Here is a 17,197-nt window from a genome sequence, read left to right on the forward strand (position 1 = left end):
GATGACCTCATCGGGCTGCTGACTTCCGTTAGAGCCCTACGCAGCAATGTGCATGACCTGTCATGAGCAGCAGTGCTCGCTCCATGTGTGAGATAAGGTCCCCATGGCTGCTGCTGCTGCTGCTGCCTATGGCCCCTTATCATATCGCCACAGAACTTCCAGTAGGCGTCCGGCTGCGTCCACTGGCTGCTTCAGATTTTCCATCTTGTTTCCACCGAGTCGCTTCCCCGGCTGAGCCAGTCTGCTGTCTCGTCTCTAATCTGCTCCCGATTTTCCCATTCAAAAAGATCGGTGGCGCACAAATCAGTTATTTTTTTTCCAGTGAAGGTTCTGCAAATCACTTGCTCCTGCTTCCCCCTTTCCTAGCTGGACAAGTACACTGTTGTCATATCGCACGGTGGGGTGGCTGGCGGTAGAGTCCTGGCGGGGGGGCGGGCAAGGGGTGAGGAGGGACGGAGGCGGAGGGAGAGGGGGGCTCTGCGAGGGGTTGAAGGATGAGACAGGGTTAAGTTAAAGATTTGACTATTGCGTGTGTGTTCTATGGACTGCAGCTATGAATGGAAGAAGATAGATTTTCTGCTGCTGCGAGTGAATTGGATGAGTTCTTTCCGGACAGTAATGTGGATATAAAGGACAGGTAAGATTAATCCACCCTGAAGGATCAAATGTTTGCTGTGAAGAGATGTCTTTGTTGTGAAGGAACCTGTCAATTCTTTAACACTAAGCTATCTTACGAGTATTCAGTACCAACAAAATTTTATGAGTTTCCTTAGTTTTTGACACCACTGTCATTCATCTACTTTCATCATCGAATGTGTAGAAGTCATTTGAAAATCTTTGATGAGGTTAGGTCTTACAATTGTTTTCATCATTTACAGAATTGCAATGTTTAACCCCTTCATAAATTACATGCTTAGCTTACTGTTATTATTTTAAGCTTTTTAAGCTGTTGTTCAGAAAAGTCTGTTCAGCTTAACGTTTTGCTTCCCTCCTTTGGGTCTTAGCACAACTCCAATTCTGCGTTTTCATATTAAATAATCTACCATTTCTGGCTTCTGTAATTCAGATGCTGTAGAGCCCTAATTGGATTCAATCAGACTTTTAACTCTTTTTCCGATTGTTGGGCAGAATATTGTGGTGTTTTATAGTTGTCTCATGCTGAAATACGAAACCTAGAGTAACTTGCTAATAAAACTTCTTCCATGTACGCTGACCCTGTAGTACGCATTTCCACCTGGAAGCTCATAAGGCTTTATGTTTTGAAGAACTGACAAATGTTTTTCGCTTTTTGTACCAAAATATTTCTTAAATTTGAAAGTGGGAATATAATATACTGGATCCCTCTTTCTTATGACTGACTTTGCAGTTGTTACTTAAGTGTTTCCAGTGCAAATTTTAAAAACGGATCTCTCCTTATTTTTTATTCTTTTTTTTTATTGTTTCAATTTTGTTTCCTCATCTCTCAAACATAACTATTTCTCAGGTCTAGCAAACTGTTCTCAGTGAAACTGAAAATATTTTGTTGTTCCTATAAGTAATTCATATGCATCAACTATTGCTTAAAGTTATTTGCTCTGTAAATGCGCTTTAGCATAGTTTGTGATTGATAACTTGTTCATATTATTTATCCAGCATGAAAGGAAGTTAAACATTCGTTGTGGCAAGATAAAATTTACCAGCATAATACGTCTTTAGATGAGAATTTAGAGGAACAATTCAATACATGGTCAACTCTTGGTTCTAGACTTGCTCAGTTCAACTAAACTGTTTGAATTGCACTCATTAGTAATATCAGCTCTGCGATACATGTACAAATATATGACTCAATAACCTCAACTCTTGAAACAGCTGGGAGGCCTTGTGATTGCTCACCATGTACATGTCTTCTTAATCAACCACCTGTTTTCTATAACTCACCTCTCACTATTCACTTATCCGTAAACAGTTTCTACCTCAGCACAGCTATTTTGAAACAACATATTCCTTTTACTATAAGTACTGGTTGGTTGAAATTCAAACAGTACCTGTCAGACACCTCAAGAGATCAGAGATGACCTCATTAGACAACTTTCACTTCTCCCACTCCACTTCATGGGCAACCATATTTCAAGGTCAAGTCTATGGCAAATGTTTGACTGTGCACTACCTCAAGCAAATTAACTCAATACTCCAAAAATCTAAAAAAAGAAAATGATAGAAGGAATTTCATAACACAAAACACTATTTTTGCCTTAAATATCTAAGATCAGATAACAACTTTTACTCCATCAGATTTTTATAGACTATGATTATATCACAATATTGGAACCACAACATTTGACCATAAAATGAATGCAAAAATGAGAAAAAAACAGTAATTTCTTTAAAAAAAATAAAAATGAAAATTACTTGACTTATTTCTTACGATCAAAGATTTTTAATGAATACTACCACAGTGCTTTCACAGCATGAGCTTAGTGGAACACACCCTGGGGAATGCCAGAAACATCTTTCCTATTGAAGTTTTGGGGGACTCAGGAGTTTTCTGTTAGGTGTAGAACACTCACAGTTTTATATTTAAAATAAGTAACAATGTTTCAATTTTTTTCCAGATCATGGATCCAGAAGATGTTTTGGATCTTAGACAGAAGAAGAAGTCTCTTGAGTCATCAGAAATTGATCATCCTTTAGATCTGCGTATACCTAAAATCCAGAATTTACCTAGTAGAACACCTGTAACTAGAGTTGAAGTAATTACTCTCTAATTTTCAATACATTTTTGGGGGTTTAAACAGCTTTCAATGTCTTAACATATTTATGTATTTTATATTTTCCAGTTGGATTTTTTCCGCCCATCTGTAATTAGACCTAATCTACACTTCTCACCAAATATTTCAATTCAAAGATCTCGATGGAATCATCGATCTCATCCATCTATTGATAGTGATTCAAGTTTTGAAAGTGAACAGGAAAATGAATATTCCCATAATGGAACTCATGAAAGGATTATAAGAAGAGAAAGTACAAGTACTACAGACACAGAAAATGACTCTGAGACCTGTGAATCAAGTTCCACCCTATCCATGGGATTTTACAAGGTCAGTGTTTCTTTTAATACGATAATTCACTTGATTTACTTTACTGATAGTACTGATTTAACATGTTCAATACCCTTAACATCAATGATTCATGATTTTCTCTTTTTTATTTGGTCTGTTGTAGGAATTACCCGCTTTGACTGCTAATGTATCATTAGAACAGAAGAAAAGAAAGAGTATGATTTTAGAGCTGTCATCATGTCAGGCAGAAATAATGGAACCTGAGGATGTTCAATCAGAACTGGAAAACCACGCACACAAGGAAGCTTATGTGAATGACAATGAAGATAATGATGAAATTAATGCCAACTGTCTACAGATTATTGATACGGTATGTTCAGAGTTAATCTTAAGTGTATCCTTTATTTAAGCTCTTACAAGGTCTTATGGTGTTTTTTGTTATTTTATCAGGGAACTTACATTGAAGAACTTATTCAAATGCAAACTCAAGAAAAGAAAAGCCCAGGTAAAACTAAAGGTAACGTAACTTCTCTAATCCAAGAAAGAGCAACAAAGTATATCAAGGAAATCCATAAGACAAGGTCAGATATTTGTTCAAGTGGTCTTAATCTTGAAATGGATGGTAAAAAGAAGCAACAATGTCTCAAATGTAATGAAGAGTTTTACAGTGCTGCTGCATTATTAAAACACCTTATGACCCACTCCTCTCTCAACCCTGGGGAAAAACTGATTAAATGTCCTGTCTGTACTAAGAGGTTTTCAACATTGAACACGTTAGAGAACCATATTCAAAAGCTACACACTGGAGAAATGAAGTATGTGTGTCATGCGTGTGAACTTCCTTTCAAATATAGTACTCATCTGAGAAAGCACATGATCACATCACGTTGTGGAAAAGGGACCAAGAATAGCTCCCAAGTCTCCATCTAATGCCAATGTAATACTTGTGTAATACTCTTAGTGCTGTCCCCTTTCTCCCCTAAAAACGAAAATCAGAAAATTTTATGAAATGTTTTTTCACATTTGTATTGATTGGTATCTCTTGCATAGTCGAGCACTTTGTGCCATGTTGTTGAAGAAAAGTTCAGACATGTGAAATATTTGTCATCAGACTGATTTTGTTAATCAAACTATGAATCGACTTCCCTGCACAATCATCGACTCTTAAAAAAAGAAAGTCATTAGTTATTTCAATTATATGAGAATGAGTTCCTCAATTTTTTCTAAAAACGTGTTACGCTTAGTCATATTACAGGGACGTTATACAAACAATAACACTCAACACATCTGTGACTTTTAATCTCAAATTTCCATTGTCAAGCTTGACAATTGAACTGTGTCTTTATTGTTCTTATTCTTTATTGTGCACTTTTTAAATCTAAAGCAATAAACCTATAGAATTAAGTGTAGATAGTAGCATGTTGTGGTTTCTATATGTACATAGTGCAATAATTTTGTTACACTTTTCATAGTAGCAGATTTTGAGATGCAACATCTTAAATTCTGTTTCCCTTTGCAATAACTTGAATCAACTTCTGCACTCTGTTTATTACAACTTAAGTTTTATACTTTACCTTGGTAAAATAGTGACATGTTCTGTGGTCTCATATTAATATGACGTTCTCTGGTTCCTCATAAATTAGCTCTTAACATATGAGTCACCAAAGATATTTAGGTCTTCTGTGACCTTATTTGTGGCATGAGACTGTTCAATATTTATTATAGTTTAGGTGAAAGCTTTATTTTTGTTTTGTTTTGCTTCAAGCAAACTGACTCTTGGGCTTTATTTGTTTCAATTTTAATTTCCAAAGACAATCAGTATTTTAACCCAAAGAACACATGTGTGTGTGCTTATAAAATGTTGTTCCTAATAGCACTGTATGTAGTAATAATATGAAATTTGACTAACAGAAAAAAATTCCAAATCAATTTTCTGACAATTCAGTAAAGCGTTCCTAGAATTGTTATTAACCTTCTGCTATAACTCACGCATTCTCAATTACTTATTCATCATTTAAATGAAAAGCAATGGATGTATTCTTTTTCAAGAAAGGGGAGGGGCGCTTGCAAAGTGCCATTTTAAATCTATATCACTACAAATAACAGTTCCAAGCAACTCACAAGAGTTTGCTACCAAATGTTGTTGAGTTCTCTTATTTACCGATAATTTGATGGTTGGTGGTACCTTTTAGTATCTGTAGGTCTGTTCTTACTTACTCATATTCTCAAGCATATGAAGAATGAATTTTTGAATAGATGAAATGAGTTACTTAAAGAATCTTGATATTTTTGTAGTTCTAGGCTCACCAAACAATACAAACGGTTAATTGAAAGTAGATTTTGTCATACTGTATGTGAATGTAGGAGCAGTAGTAATGATCAGTCATAATTGACGTTTTTCTTAAATTGTTTGGATTTTAGTGACTGCACAATAGGCACTGTTGCTTTGACTAGCAGAAGACTCCAATAATAATTGAACAATAATTTTGTGTAGCTTCTAAGTTGTTAATTGTTGATGTAAAAACTAGTTTTTCAATGCTCAGTTTTTGTTAATTTTATACTAAATCTATAAACAAGAATTTGATCAGACCCAAAAGAAAACATACCGCAAGTTTCTGTCAAATCCCTTAAGTCACTATTTCTGCATTTTTATTAAATCCTAGCATGACCAGGTTTTATTAAACAAGTACTTTTATTGCCCTGTCATTCATCCCCTCTAGTCTGTTATTCTGAAAGAGTACAAACGTATCAATTGAAATTATTATATTTGACTAGAGTAATGTAAAGTATGCTGGAGTTTTAATCTTGTTGTCAGACTCTGCTCATTCTTAGGAACATAGGGACACAAAAGTTAGGCAGATCCTGAGATCCTGTTTATGATGTTTTTTGCCACAGAGCTTGGCCTGTTGAGTGCCTTCTAAGAAAACTTTTTAAGCTTTTTGTAAGCAAATTGTCTGTGCTCATGCTCAACTTACATTTTGTAGGTATTCACCTTCCTTTTATTTTGAGATCACTCTCTAGACTATCTAGACTAATTTAGAAGAGGTAGCCTGTGCATAATTTTAGATGTAATGAAATGTTGTACAAGAATTTTTCTTGGAAGTTGGAAATAAATTTCTGATTTCAAAGGTCTACATGACTGGATTGAGTTAAAGCAGAGTTGTAATCATTATTTTAAGCAGAGCACTGATTTATATGGTTAGGTATGTAGACTGGTAATTTGATAGATCTCTACTATGCTTTAGATATTATGTTTTCATAGGAATACTGTATTACTGAGGTAGTGGTGCACCATGGCAAGTAATTTTGTTTTATAAAAATACATATCTGCAGCTGAGATTCTATGGACCCTGCTCTGGTTGTATACTGAGGTGCTTCTTTGGAGTCTCTTTTCCCACCTATGTCAACAATTGTAACCAATTTTGATCAACACCGTACTGCTGTTTTGAGAGATGTCTATTTTTTGTCATGTATTAGTTTGACACCATTTATTAAAAGATGTTCATCCAACAACAGTGTTTTACTGTATCATATTAACACTAAGAGTACATATCAAATATGTTTAATAAAAATAGGCATCAAAATACAATACTTATTTGACAATAGCTATAGGATTACTAACCACATTCAGTGGTCACAAGAGCCCCGGTATCATACGCTCACATAAAAGCATAGGGGTAAATTATTCTCTATACTGCATGTGTTAAGAGCATTTCATCAGTCTTCAACAGCTTCAAGATAACTTTAAAAATTGTGTAAAATTTTGAAAAATTGATAATCTTGGGTGCACAAGAAGATAACTGTGCAAATGAGACTTAATGATAAGCTGTTAGACCAAGCAATATCAAGATGGCCCCAGAACATTATCAGTACAATAAATCATTAGTAAAAAAATCCTCTACCTTAAAATTAGCAGATCACATCACCATCATTAAGTGACAGTACATAATTAAAAATAGCAGTTTAAGAGTAAATTAATTCATTAATTCATAATTATTTGGACAGATCATATCACAAGAAGGACAGAAATTGAGCCGTAAGTATGTGTAGCACTACTTTTTAAAAAAATCAATTATAGGTGCCTCTGATAATGTTGCAGACACACCTATGTACTTTACAATGCATAGATAGTAAAGCTAAATCACCAGTCATGAAATCATACTTTAAAAGCATGTGAACAAGGTAAAATTCTTCTAAGCCTGCAAGGCAGTGGTAAAAGCAAATTTCAATAAAAGGTAAAAAGCTACCAATCAGAAAAAGGATGTAGAAGGCTGACTTGAGAAATTCAGGTACTAAAATGGTAGAAAATTCTAAAAAGTTACAAAATTTGTTAATGAATTTTGTCGTACCATCTAAATTTAGGGGGTGCTTAACCCTGTATCAGTGTCTTCTTCAACTAGCTTAGCTTCTTCATATTTCTTTTTTCGTTCTGAAATTCGTTTGCAGCGCGGACACGATGAGGACAGGCATCTTGTGTGATAACACACACCACAATCTCCACAGCGTGACACTCGGGCAATTTGCCATGGAAATATAATCTCTTTCGATGAACATAGTTCGCATACAAAGCCACGAGCAAGACAAAGCTGCAACAAATCAGATAATTCTGTTAAAAACTGAACAAAAAATGTAGACTAAATAAAGTTCAGTGTAGGACATCATTTAATATAATACCTCGCATTGTGATGTGTGCTCATTACCAAGAGCAAGAAGAGTTTGAAGACGAGATGCAAGTTCACCTTGTTTTACTTGTTCAAAATCCACCATTGAATAGACATCAACTTCGGAGAACATATAATGTGATTCTCTTTCAAGAACTTCCTGTAATCTAAGATAAACAGGTAAAATGTAATCAGAAAAAGTCCTTGCTCAGTATATAGGTGGATTTCATGTGTTATTCATGGCCTCTACTTACTCTTTAGCATGACGGCAGTTGAAAATTAAATCTTTCATGTAGTTTAACTGCTGTCTGAATTTCCTGCACCGCTCTAAAGATCTAGCTTTCCGATAGAGACCAGGGTTCAATGCAGCCACATTAAACAATGGATCCATAAACATTGAATCAAGCAAACGGTAGGAGAAATTTGAAACAGGGTATCTAATAAAACAGAACAAATAGGATAATAATACTAATCAAATTTCATATTCAACTGAAAGTAACAAAGCATAAATATGAGAATTGTGCACAAACCTATTGAAATCCCATTTGGTCAGAACACGGGCAGGAATAATAGCAGTCTGGTTTGAATGGCATCCAGTACAAAAATAACGACCTAAATATTCACAATATCGATAGCGATGGGCATATGAAGGAGCAACTTTCATTCCACAGCCCGCACAGCGGTAACTCTGTTTTGCCATGAGAGTACGTCTCCTGGAAAACGGTAAAATAAAATAGTACCTTCGGCAATATATTAGTGAAAATGAGTAAGAGGAGTACAAACTGAAGTAAACTTACACAGGATTTGGATGAACAGTAAAAATTAATTGTGGGCGTGGAGGTGCCCACTCCATATTACCACGCAAGGGTGTGGCTGCCTGACGCATATCATCATCCACCACATCATCAGGACTCACTGGCCAGCTATTAGGTAACGGAAGTAGCTAATAAAACAATAAGGATCCATAAAATTAAGTATATTTAAGTAATGAGGGCATGGAGACAATATTAAATAACAAGTTTTTGAACATGATCTAAAAATGTACATCAATACTAACCTGTTGATCTGTCTCCTGTTCAGAAACTAACCACTTCAAATCTGATGCTCTGGGAAGCTGTTTCTCACTGAACTGACTGATAAGTGAAAGGGCTACACTCTCAGCAGACCAGTTTGAATCTTGAGTGGCATTCACAGATTCTTCAGTGATAGTATTTTTCGAAAGCTCAGCTTCAGAGTATAATGATGCCATAGATACAGAAAGACCTGGAGTTAGACAAACAGATTATAATACATAACTTCCTCATGTTAAAAGCAAAGAAAATAAGAATCTGATGTGTTTACTGACCAGAATCTTTTAACACAGATATACTTTGGGAATCATCAAGTTCCATGTCCTCAACTCCATCAGTGGACATACTATCTGAAGGTGTGCCAGGCGGCGTTGATAGTGGGCTAATACTTTGGTCTGTTGTTGTTGTGTCTGTTTTCCCATCACTCAAGAGAGCGACCCCCAGGATGAGACGTCTTTGCTCTTCCTGGCGCTGATGTCGTCGAAGTCGAAGTCTCTGTTTCAACTGAATTATTTCCTCATCAGACTCGTCTGCTCCATCTTCTGGGGCTGGAGCTGTTTGGACCTCTTTATTACATTTGACCTGATATAAAGTAAAGAGATAGTCATCATTAGCAATTTTGTCAGGAAGTGTTCTAATAATACATCACACAACCACCATCCACATGAGTGTCTAGGAAATAGAAAGGATTTTAGTGAAAAAAGTCCCCAAACACTGCAAACACTTCTAAAGAGTCGGTAAGTGTGCTCGGGGCCCCCATCGGCTTAACCCACGCACGTAAGCCCCCACCCTTTACTTTGAAAATCATTTTTGTAATACAGAGGTGAGTACTGTGACTACAGTAAAGAATACAACAATTACCTGTTCAATTGCAGCAATCATTGCCTCAGATATGCTAAAGTGAGCATTTTCTCTGTCTAGTTCAGCATTTGCCCTAGAGAATTGGCCAGATGAAAGAAAGGAAAAGAGGCTTTGACCTTCCACCGGTCGCGGGAAGTATCCTGTAGACATGGGCTGAACACTATTTCCGCCATCTTCCATAAAGCTTTTCCGTGACCAACTTAATGGAGTACCAGAATTATTCAGAGAAGATCCCTTGCTCCCTTCCCACAAGTTAGTGGCAGATCCTGGTCTTCTCTTGTCACTGTTTGGTAATTTTGAAAATTAAGATAAAATAAATGCGATTGATGTTTAGTACTACAAGGTGTGTTTAGCATGTGAAACATTCAATACTTACGTAGGGGATAGTACAGGTGGAGACTTGCATGGAATAATTCTGTCGCATGTCATGGAACGAGTCATTTTAGGAGGAACTTCAGAATCCTTGCTCTGCAACTGAGTCTTTAAATCAGAATCAGATTTATTTGATTTCGTTGATTTTGACAATTTTGTTTCTTCACAGATATTGCTTTTAATTGGTGTAGATTCGTCCCTGGCTGCTCTACTTTTCTTTTTCTCCAAATTTTTAACTACACTTTTTGCTGACACTTGCTTATTGATGTGAACCTTCTTACTAATAGTTTGTCGGCTCTGTCTGGACACATCAGGAGAATCTGAATGCTGAAGTCCAGAGTAATCCACCTGAATTACACTAGGTGATAATTTTGACACTCCAACAGAGTTATCTAAAGCAAAAAGTTTACTTTCAACTGTTGAAGATCGGTTAGGAGTGGTTATGATATCCTTCACAGAACGGTATGGAGTAGATGGCAACGTCTGTGAGCCACCATGTCCTTTGGTGGATCTGGAACTGTTACTTCGAGTAAGATTCCATGTTTTTCTGGTAACTATCATACCATTTTCCGAGTTTTCAGTGCTGTCACCACACAGCGTTGCACCCAGAAGACTAGGTAAACTACTCCATGCTTTGATTTTATCAAAACTAATTTTGGAGCACCCATTCTTTGGTTCAGTAACACTCACTACCACCTCAGTAGGCTTTGATTGCTTGACAGTTGGAGAAGGATCTTCTACATTATGTAAGGTATCAGTCTTCTCAGATTCTTGGACAATTTCACATTTACTAATAGGGGTAGCTGGTTCCTCAACTGTTTGTGACTCATCTAGTTCAGGACCTTCTTCACATTGGCTGTCAATAATATCCATAGTAGTCTTAGCTTTAGCCCATAAAGAGTTACGTTCCAGTGTTTCTGGATATGATGAGCACCGTCGATGAGTCTTGAGCACTTTGGGGTTCCATTTTGTCATGTACTATTTAAAAGAAATATTAAATGAGATATTGTTACAAATAAGGTAATAATGTAAGTAAGCTGGAAGAAGTATCTTACCAAGCAAGGGTTAATTTCAGTAAGAAGAGTAGGTTGATTATGCTCCACAGCACGTAAGCATATTAAAGCAGCTTCTCCAAATTTTTCTTGACTAAGGAATGCATTACTTTGGTAACAAGACAGAAGGTGTTCACGGTCAGAGAGAAGCCATGACAACTTTTGTGACAGTGTGTGTGTTTCAAGACTGGTATTGATAAAACATTTTCATTAAAATCAGGGAACAAACATTTTTCAAAATATTTTTTCAGATTATGTAAGTAACAAACTTGACAATACCTTTTATACAACCAAGTTAAGGCCTTATCACTAATAATGTGTTGTGGCACATGTGATGACTCCTTGTAAGATTCTAAGACCACTGTAGGAGATGTGGCTAAGTTTGGTTGTAACCAACTTAAGCCATTGATGAATACCCACAAGTCTGGTTCACCCTATGAAAAGAGCAATAAGATTCAGACTAGTTTAATTTTCTCATCTCTGTGGACCAGTTTGAGAATAAAGGCAAACAAACTAAACATACCTCTTGATATACCTGGTAACCATGCTTGAATATTTTCTCCATGGCACAATGGAGGCGGTTGAGGCCTCCGTAAATGGACCACACATTGGCCACCTGAGATATGAGCAGCCCCTCCACAGTTCCTTTGAGTAGTAGAAGTAGTTCTACTTCATCTCTGCCTGCCATTGCCACAAAGCAATAGTCTTTCCATCCGTCCACTTTCCTTTACTGAGACAGAAAAATAAATATTTGCACTCTGATGGCTGAGACAACTATTTTCACATCTGTGGTGGTTCCTGAGTTTTCCACACAGTGTAAAAGGTGTTGTGTCATGAGATTCTCCCACTAGATAATGGCAAAATACTTTCACCATGACTCAACCAATGCATTAAGTTAGGAGTATTTAGAGTAATGCTGGAGTCAACATAAGAGAATGGCAGACAATAATCTCACTACCCTCAACTATGTACAAAGGTAAGTTTTAGCTAGAGATCAGATAGGAGACCCTTGAACCCTGCTGGAGGAAACAGCAGCAGAAATCTACAGAGGGTCTCTAGCTGCAATGTACTCCGAGGCTTCAGGCCACTTAATTGAGGGGCAACCTACACATTTTAATAGATTAAGTCCCATAACTAAAAAGAAGGCAGAAGAACTAAACCATGCCAGAAGCCGACTACCCGAAAATAAAGGAGTAAATTAATTTTGAATCTGAGTATTCTCAAATTCAAAGAAATCAATCTGAAATTGTAAAGAGGAAGCACTTGGAAAGTAGATGGAAATCAATATTGTGATCATTTTAGAAAAGAGAACTACATCGTAAAAGATGAAATCAGGGTTGAAAGAGATTTGCAAAGAAAACGAAAAATGTTAAAACTGAAGGATTGAACTAACCTCAACACGCCTTCTTCTGTCAAACAGTGATGTAAGTCTTAGACAGTAACGCAGCAGCCCAGACCCATCGCTGAAACGTTTTCAAGAGAGTCAAAAGAAAAGGAATTAACCAAAACTGTTGGCATCATCACATGTTAACATCGGGCAAAAGAAGTAATCTGTTTTCTTCCAACTCGGACCGTGGATCCTCCCATCTCCGCAATCAAAACATTCGTGACACGGCACGGCCTTCAAAATTCTCCATATTGTTCGGCTTCCGACTCCAACATGACGTCACTAGGGGACGCTTTACATGACATCCGGGAGAGCAAGTTTGGAAACTCGTCTGCTACCACGTCCCTCTTTCCCTCCTTAAGTTATAGAATAGAATAGCGTTACAATTTTCGTAACAAATTTGTTTCCAGGAAGAAATAATTTTACGATTCAACGAAAATGATTGGCTCAAGTAATCACCAGAATCATTCTGACCCCCGTCGTGCCGACCGGGAGCGCAGGTAAGGAGGTTAAGGGTCATGTTGATTGTCATCAATATCTAGAAATTAGGGACATTACTTGCAGATATCTATGGACTTCCACATCCATTTTCTGTTACCAGTTTGATGAATATGTTTCAGATACAAAGCCCCAGTGATCAATTCTCAGGTTCCCAGCCCTGGGGAAGATATGACACCTGACTACACTAATATTTTGGGAATGATCTTTTCGATGTGTGGTCTAATGATGAGAGTAAGTCATTTGTTACTCTGCTTCTGTTCTGCGCCATTATTTCCTCAGAGAATTATTGAACCTATATTGTCATTTTCTAAATTGTTTTTCCAGCTGAAGTGGTGTGCTTGGGTAGCCCTCTACTGTTCATGTATAAGTTTTGCCAATTCCAAAGTCAATGATGATACAAAACAAATTCTCAGCAGTTTCATGTAGGTTGATTATTCTCATTTTGTATTGCTAACTTATACCATTTTAAACACACATCTAATTTTGTAAAAATGTGTTTTTCCTTAGGTTGTCAATCTCAGCTGTTGTTATGTCGTATCTACAGAATCCTCAGCCTATGACTCCACCTTGGTCCTCCGTTTTTGGTTAATTAAAACTAATTGCTTTTGATACCCAAATTTACATCCCCCAAAGACGCCCTTCCTATTCATAACAATCATACCATTAATATGTACACAACACATTCATTTAAAATAAAAATTTATATTCATACTACTTGTTAGAGTTTTATATTTTCTTCCCAAACAGTGAGTTGTACAATTCTGTCACTGCCTCTTCATTCATAACCATGGAAGGTTGAGGTGCCATGTAATTAACAAGCTTGGGGTGTACTGTGTAGCGCAAACGTCTGCCTTTAGTAGCTTTCACATCTATTTTTCGCTTCATTTTGCTTCTAATTTTCTGCAACTCAATCCACTGCCTGCAACCATTATGAGAAACATGTTTGCGTTTTAAAGAAGAATAAAATATTAAGCATTTGACAGTATAACGAGCTATTAATGCAGACCTGCCAAGTTGTACTGGATCAGTAACATCTGCTGATCTTCTTTCTATAAGTTCTCTTAGAAGTTGATGATAAAAGTCACTATCATCAAATATCTCTGGATCATATTCTTTGCTGACATCTGCCACACTCTTTGATTCCTAAAGCAGAAGAACACATGAGGTTGATCATTTTTTAAATAAGATTTATTATAATACTATCACAAGAAACAAACCTGGGTTTCAGTAGATCCATTATGATGCTCTTCCTCCGGCTTGGAGGGAGCAGAATTATTAAGTGGTTGTCCTAAAACATGGTACTCTGACCGTCTTAATTGTGTTCTTTTCATAACACGTGATTTGTCAGCCAAGATTTGTTCAATTTGTTTCAAGGTTGACTGCTCAAAAGCACTGAAATTCCTGCTTGAACTACCATGGGCAACCTAAAATTAAAAAAGCAAATAATGTCAACGGAATAAGAAAAAAAAACATGGCAGACCATCCTATATTAGAAAATTTATATTAGAAATTTAACATTTGAAACCTACTTGAGTTTTATTATTCCATTTTTGAATTGTTGCATCACGGTATGGAATGTAGTTGGCATGCCGTGACGAGAGAACTTGACTTAAGTTTTCCTTTTTCATTTTTTTCTTAGGAATTTGTCCAGAGTCAGATTCATCATCTTCACTTTCTATGGCCCTCTTCGGATTTTCCTCATCTTCAGAGCTAGTAATCTCTTCATCCATATCATCCTCAACCTTAGCATGCACCTTTACATCGCCCTTTCCATCAACACTACAAAAAAGACATTGGATTGATCCATAAATCAAAAAGGCATGATAGAAAACTTTGACATCACTTCATAAATAAAAGACTAACCTTTTCCCTTGAACTAGATTTTTTGTCTCTGGGTATGATTTTAAAAGTCTTTCCTTCAAAATGAAGAGACAAAGAGAAAAATAAATTTGAGATAACAAAACAAAGGATTGAGCATATAAATTTTTCTGGCAAAATTCACCTACCTGAAGGTCTAATAATGAAGTCATCAATTTTGTAAGCCTGTGCTTAGCTTTCGACACATTAGATGTAAATTCAGATCCTCCTTTCTCCCGAAAGATAGGGTAGCTATCATATTGTGGGAGTTGGTTACTAAGAGACAAAGATTTTTGAAGCTGAATTCGGCATTCAACAAAGTTATCCCAAAGATCTGGGAACCACACAGAAGGAAAAAATGATAGTAGTTTTACAAAATTTGTTAAAAAGAACTAATGTAAAATTTTCATGATCTTACTTAGTTGATTACGAACGCATTTTCCTTTCTTAATTTCTTGGTTCATGTCTTTATTGGCTAGATGTCTAAAGTTACTGCTATCATCAAGGGAACCATTTTCTCTGTCATTCTCATCTTCCTTGGACTCCCCATCTTCGCTGGCATATTCTGCAGAATCTTCCTCTTCTTCTCCTACATCTGAAAGGTCTTCATCATCCTCGACATTCATATCATCATCATCCTCGTCATCATCATCACTCTCATCTTCTTCATCGCCTGCCTCAGTTTCCTGAGACGATTTCCTGTAAAATTTAGATCAAGGAATGAACAACAGGAGTTGTCATAACACAGCTGCAAGGCGATCTTAGGAGATGATCCTGGCTAAGTTACCTTTTGGTATGCTTCACAGTATTTTCTGTGTAGTCACTATCACTATGTTCTGATTCTTCAATATCATTAGCATCGCTTTCGTCAGCATCACTTTCGTCGGAATCACTTGCAAGCTCTTTCCTTGAAGTTCTTCCTCCTTCATATCTCTTGTCAACTGAGTCAAGAAGGTGGGTATTGGATTTCCTCAAAGAACTCAGAGCGACAGAGTCATCAGGGAACTCGTCATCAAAATCATCGTCAACAACGCGTGCTTTGGTCTCTAAAATCAGAAGACAATATGCGCATTAAGATAAATAAGCTCTGGAAATGCATGTGACTTTTTAGGTTATAAACAACCAAACCTGTGTGAATGTCATCTTCTGGATCGATAGACTTGTTTTCATTCGCCAAAAGAAATGATATATTATCTGCCAACGTCTTCTTTTTCCTCTTTGGCGCAATCATGTTGTCGTTCTTGAAAAAGTTAACTTAAAATTAAATAACAACAAACGGGTCGTGTCGAGCGGTCGAACAGCATTTCTTTTCACACGTGTGCTAGTTACGGCCGTCGACCGACAGAGGGCAGCAGCGGGCACAAGGCAGGAGGATGGGACCGCGCCATAGTTCAAATCCATGCGCTCAGCGCGCTAGCTGTCAGATAATGGAAAACGAAACGTTGATCTGCGTGTTTCACATTATTTCATGAAAACAGAAAACGCATGTTGGTTTCATCCATTTTCACGCACAAGAAGAGGGAGTGGTCATTCATACGGGCACGGGCGGGCGGGCGGGCTTGCCTATCCTCGCCCTCGCTGCTCACGGCTCCTTGTGGCCCCGTGCGAGTAGGCAAACCAACTCGCACGCATGCATGCGGTACAGTATAGCTACGAAAGTGAGCGGCGTGAAGCAGCCACCTGGTATGACTAAGAGCAACCGTTCCATTTTCGGAAAGAGAAAAAACATCTCAACCTTTTTCTTCCCCGTTTCTACCCCATCCTCCTTTTTAACTTTGCAGTCTGCTGGGTGGCGGCATTTATTGGAAATCCCAATTTAGGACGGAAGCGTGGGCGGGCCCGGGAACAGCACGGCCGACACCGAGTTCGGGGCGGACTTGGAGGAAACTCTGGAAAACTTGTCACATTGGGGGGCAAAATGGTGTCTGGGCCCGGGCCGGCGCCACGCCCCGCCACGCCCCGCAACTCCCCGCCACGCCTCGCGCTCATCACAGGCCAGAGTCATTTTGACGTCACGTATTGGTCCGACATGCTCCCCCGGCCCAGCGATGGTCCCAGTCCAGGACGTGGACGTGTCGGGCGGGGTGGCGTAGCGGGGGCGGTGGGGGGTGGGGAGACGCGGTAGGGGGTGAGGGCGGCCGGGGGCGGCTCGGGCCGGGGGGGTTGGCTGTGGGGATGGTTCTCGCCTGGCGGTCGCATGGGGGTAGAGCGACGCCAGCACCGCCACCCCTGCCAGCCCTGCCTGGAGCCAGACCTTTCGCGGCGCTGGCGGCGACGGCAAAGGGGGTGGTGGAGAGAGGCGCGCCGAGGTGTGGCGGGGCGGGACTGGCGGGGCGCGGGGGGTGCGTCGCCCCCCTCGGCTCCGCTCGGCGCCGCTCGGCTCTGGTCGGGGCCCAGC

The 17,197-nt window shown here is 38.4% G+C and overlaps 4 protein-coding genes across 4 annotated transcripts; 2 read left to right on the forward strand and 2 right to left on the reverse strand.

Moving 5' to 3' along the window:
* Nucleotides 1-454: 454 nt before the first annotated feature.
* LOC113206486 (zinc finger protein 354A) lies at nucleotides 455-6,551 on the forward strand. The gene is made up of 5 exons (XM_026422600.2): nucleotides 455-637; nucleotides 2,592-2,729; nucleotides 2,817-3,077; nucleotides 3,202-3,408; nucleotides 3,489-6,551. The coding sequence occupies exons 2-5, from the start codon at nucleotides 2,595-2,597 to the stop codon at nucleotides 3,966-3,968; spliced, it is 1,083 nt and encodes a 360-aa protein (XP_026278385.1). The 5' UTR covers nucleotides 455-637; nucleotides 2,592-2,594; the 3' UTR covers nucleotides 3,969-6,551.
* LOC113206473 (run domain Beclin-1-interacting and cysteine-rich domain-containing protein) lies at nucleotides 6,512-12,653 on the reverse strand. Its single transcript, XM_026422574.2, has 13 exons — nucleotides 12,448-12,653; nucleotides 11,578-11,784; nucleotides 11,334-11,488; nucleotides 11,058-11,241; nucleotides 10,007-10,980; nucleotides 9,631-9,913; nucleotides 9,045-9,351; nucleotides 8,757-8,962; nucleotides 8,497-8,642; nucleotides 8,230-8,412; nucleotides 7,954-8,136; nucleotides 7,713-7,866; nucleotides 6,512-7,624 (listed from the first exon to the last, which is right to left on the reverse strand). Exons 2-13 carry the CDS (start codon nucleotides 11,740-11,742, stop codon nucleotides 7,397-7,399), a joined length of 3,168 nt encoding a protein of 1,055 aa, XP_026278359.1. The 5' UTR covers nucleotides 11,743-11,784; nucleotides 12,448-12,653; the 3' UTR covers nucleotides 6,512-7,396.
* An 85-nt stretch (nucleotides 12,654-12,738) lies between these two features.
* On the forward strand, nucleotides 12,739-13,656 carry LOC113206495 (protein Asterix). The gene is made up of 4 exons (XM_026422609.2): nucleotides 12,739-12,941; nucleotides 13,062-13,173; nucleotides 13,267-13,364; nucleotides 13,450-13,656. Exons 1-4 carry the CDS (start codon nucleotides 12,880-12,882, stop codon nucleotides 13,529-13,531), a joined length of 354 nt encoding a protein of 117 aa, XP_026278394.1. The 5' UTR covers nucleotides 12,739-12,879; the 3' UTR covers nucleotides 13,532-13,656.
* Nucleotides 13,655-16,134, reverse strand: LOC113206480 (protein AATF). The gene is made up of 9 exons (XM_026422588.2): nucleotides 15,928-16,134; nucleotides 15,587-15,845; nucleotides 15,218-15,498; nucleotides 14,949-15,133; nucleotides 14,806-14,858; nucleotides 14,472-14,721; nucleotides 14,160-14,366; nucleotides 13,949-14,085; nucleotides 13,655-13,861 (listed from the first exon to the last, which is right to left on the reverse strand). The coding sequence occupies exons 1-9, from the start codon at nucleotides 16,028-16,030 to the stop codon at nucleotides 13,669-13,671; spliced, it is 1,668 nt and encodes a 555-aa protein (XP_026278373.1). The 5' UTR covers nucleotides 16,031-16,134; the 3' UTR covers nucleotides 13,655-13,668.
* Nucleotides 16,135-17,197: the final 1,063 nt, after the last annotated feature.

This window comes from Frankliniella occidentalis, unplaced genomic scaffold, assembly GCF_000697945.3.
Source record: "Frankliniella occidentalis isolate FOCC.00 unplaced genomic scaffold, Focc_3.1 Scaffold76, whole genome shotgun sequence".
NCBI classification, from domain to species: Eukaryota; Metazoa; Arthropoda; class Insecta; order Thysanoptera; family Thripidae; genus Frankliniella; species Frankliniella occidentalis.

Excerpts from the sequence above, each read along its gene's own strand:
- LOC113206495 (XM_026422609.2), top strand. The coding sequence starts at position 12,880 with ATGATTGGCTCAAGTAATCACCAGAATCATTCTGACCCCCGTCGTGCC. Across the intron at positions 12,942-13,061 it reads CGTGCCGACCGGGAGCGCAG|ATACAAAGCCCCAGTGATCA; the intron begins GTAAGGAGGTTA and ends AATATGTTTCAG. Across the intron at positions 13,174-13,266 it reads TGTGTGGTCTAATGATGAGA|CTGAAGTGGTGTGCTTGGGT; the intron begins GTAAGTCATTTG and ends TTGTTTTTCCAG.
- LOC113206473 (XM_026422574.2), bottom strand. The coding sequence starts at position 11,742 with ATGGCAGGCAGAGATGAAGTAGAACTACTTCTACTACTCAAAGGAACT. Across the intron at positions 11,489-11,577 it reads GTTACCAGGTATATCAAGAG|GGTGAACCAGACTTGTGGGT; the intron begins GTATGTTTAGTT and ends CTCTTTTCATAG. Across the intron at positions 11,242-11,333 it reads TTAACTTGGTTGTATAAAAG|TCTTGAAACACACACACTGT; the intron begins GTATTGTCAAGT and ends TATCAATACCAG.
- LOC113206486 (XM_026422600.2), top strand. The coding sequence starts at position 2,595 with ATGGATCCAGAAGATGTTTTGGATCTTAGACAGAAGAAGAAGTCTCTT. Across the intron at positions 2,730-2,816 it reads CACCTGTAACTAGAGTTGAA|TTGGATTTTTTCCGCCCATC; the intron begins GTAATTACTCTC and ends TATATTTTCCAG. Across the intron at positions 3,078-3,201 it reads TATCCATGGGATTTTACAAG|GAATTACCCGCTTTGACTGC; the intron begins GTCAGTGTTTCT and ends GGTCTGTTGTAG.
- LOC113206480 (XM_026422588.2), bottom strand. The coding sequence starts at position 16,030 with ATGATTGCGCCAAAGAGGAAAAAGAAGACGTTGGCAGATAATATATCA. Across the intron at positions 15,134-15,217 it reads ATGCGTTCGTAATCAACTAA|ATCTTTGGGATAACTTTGTT; the intron begins GTAAGATCATGA and ends TGTGGTTCCCAG. Across the intron at positions 14,722-14,805 it reads AATCTAGTTCAAGGGAAAAG|TGTTGATGGAAAGGGCGATG; the intron begins GTTAGTCTTTTA and ends TCTTTTTTGTAG.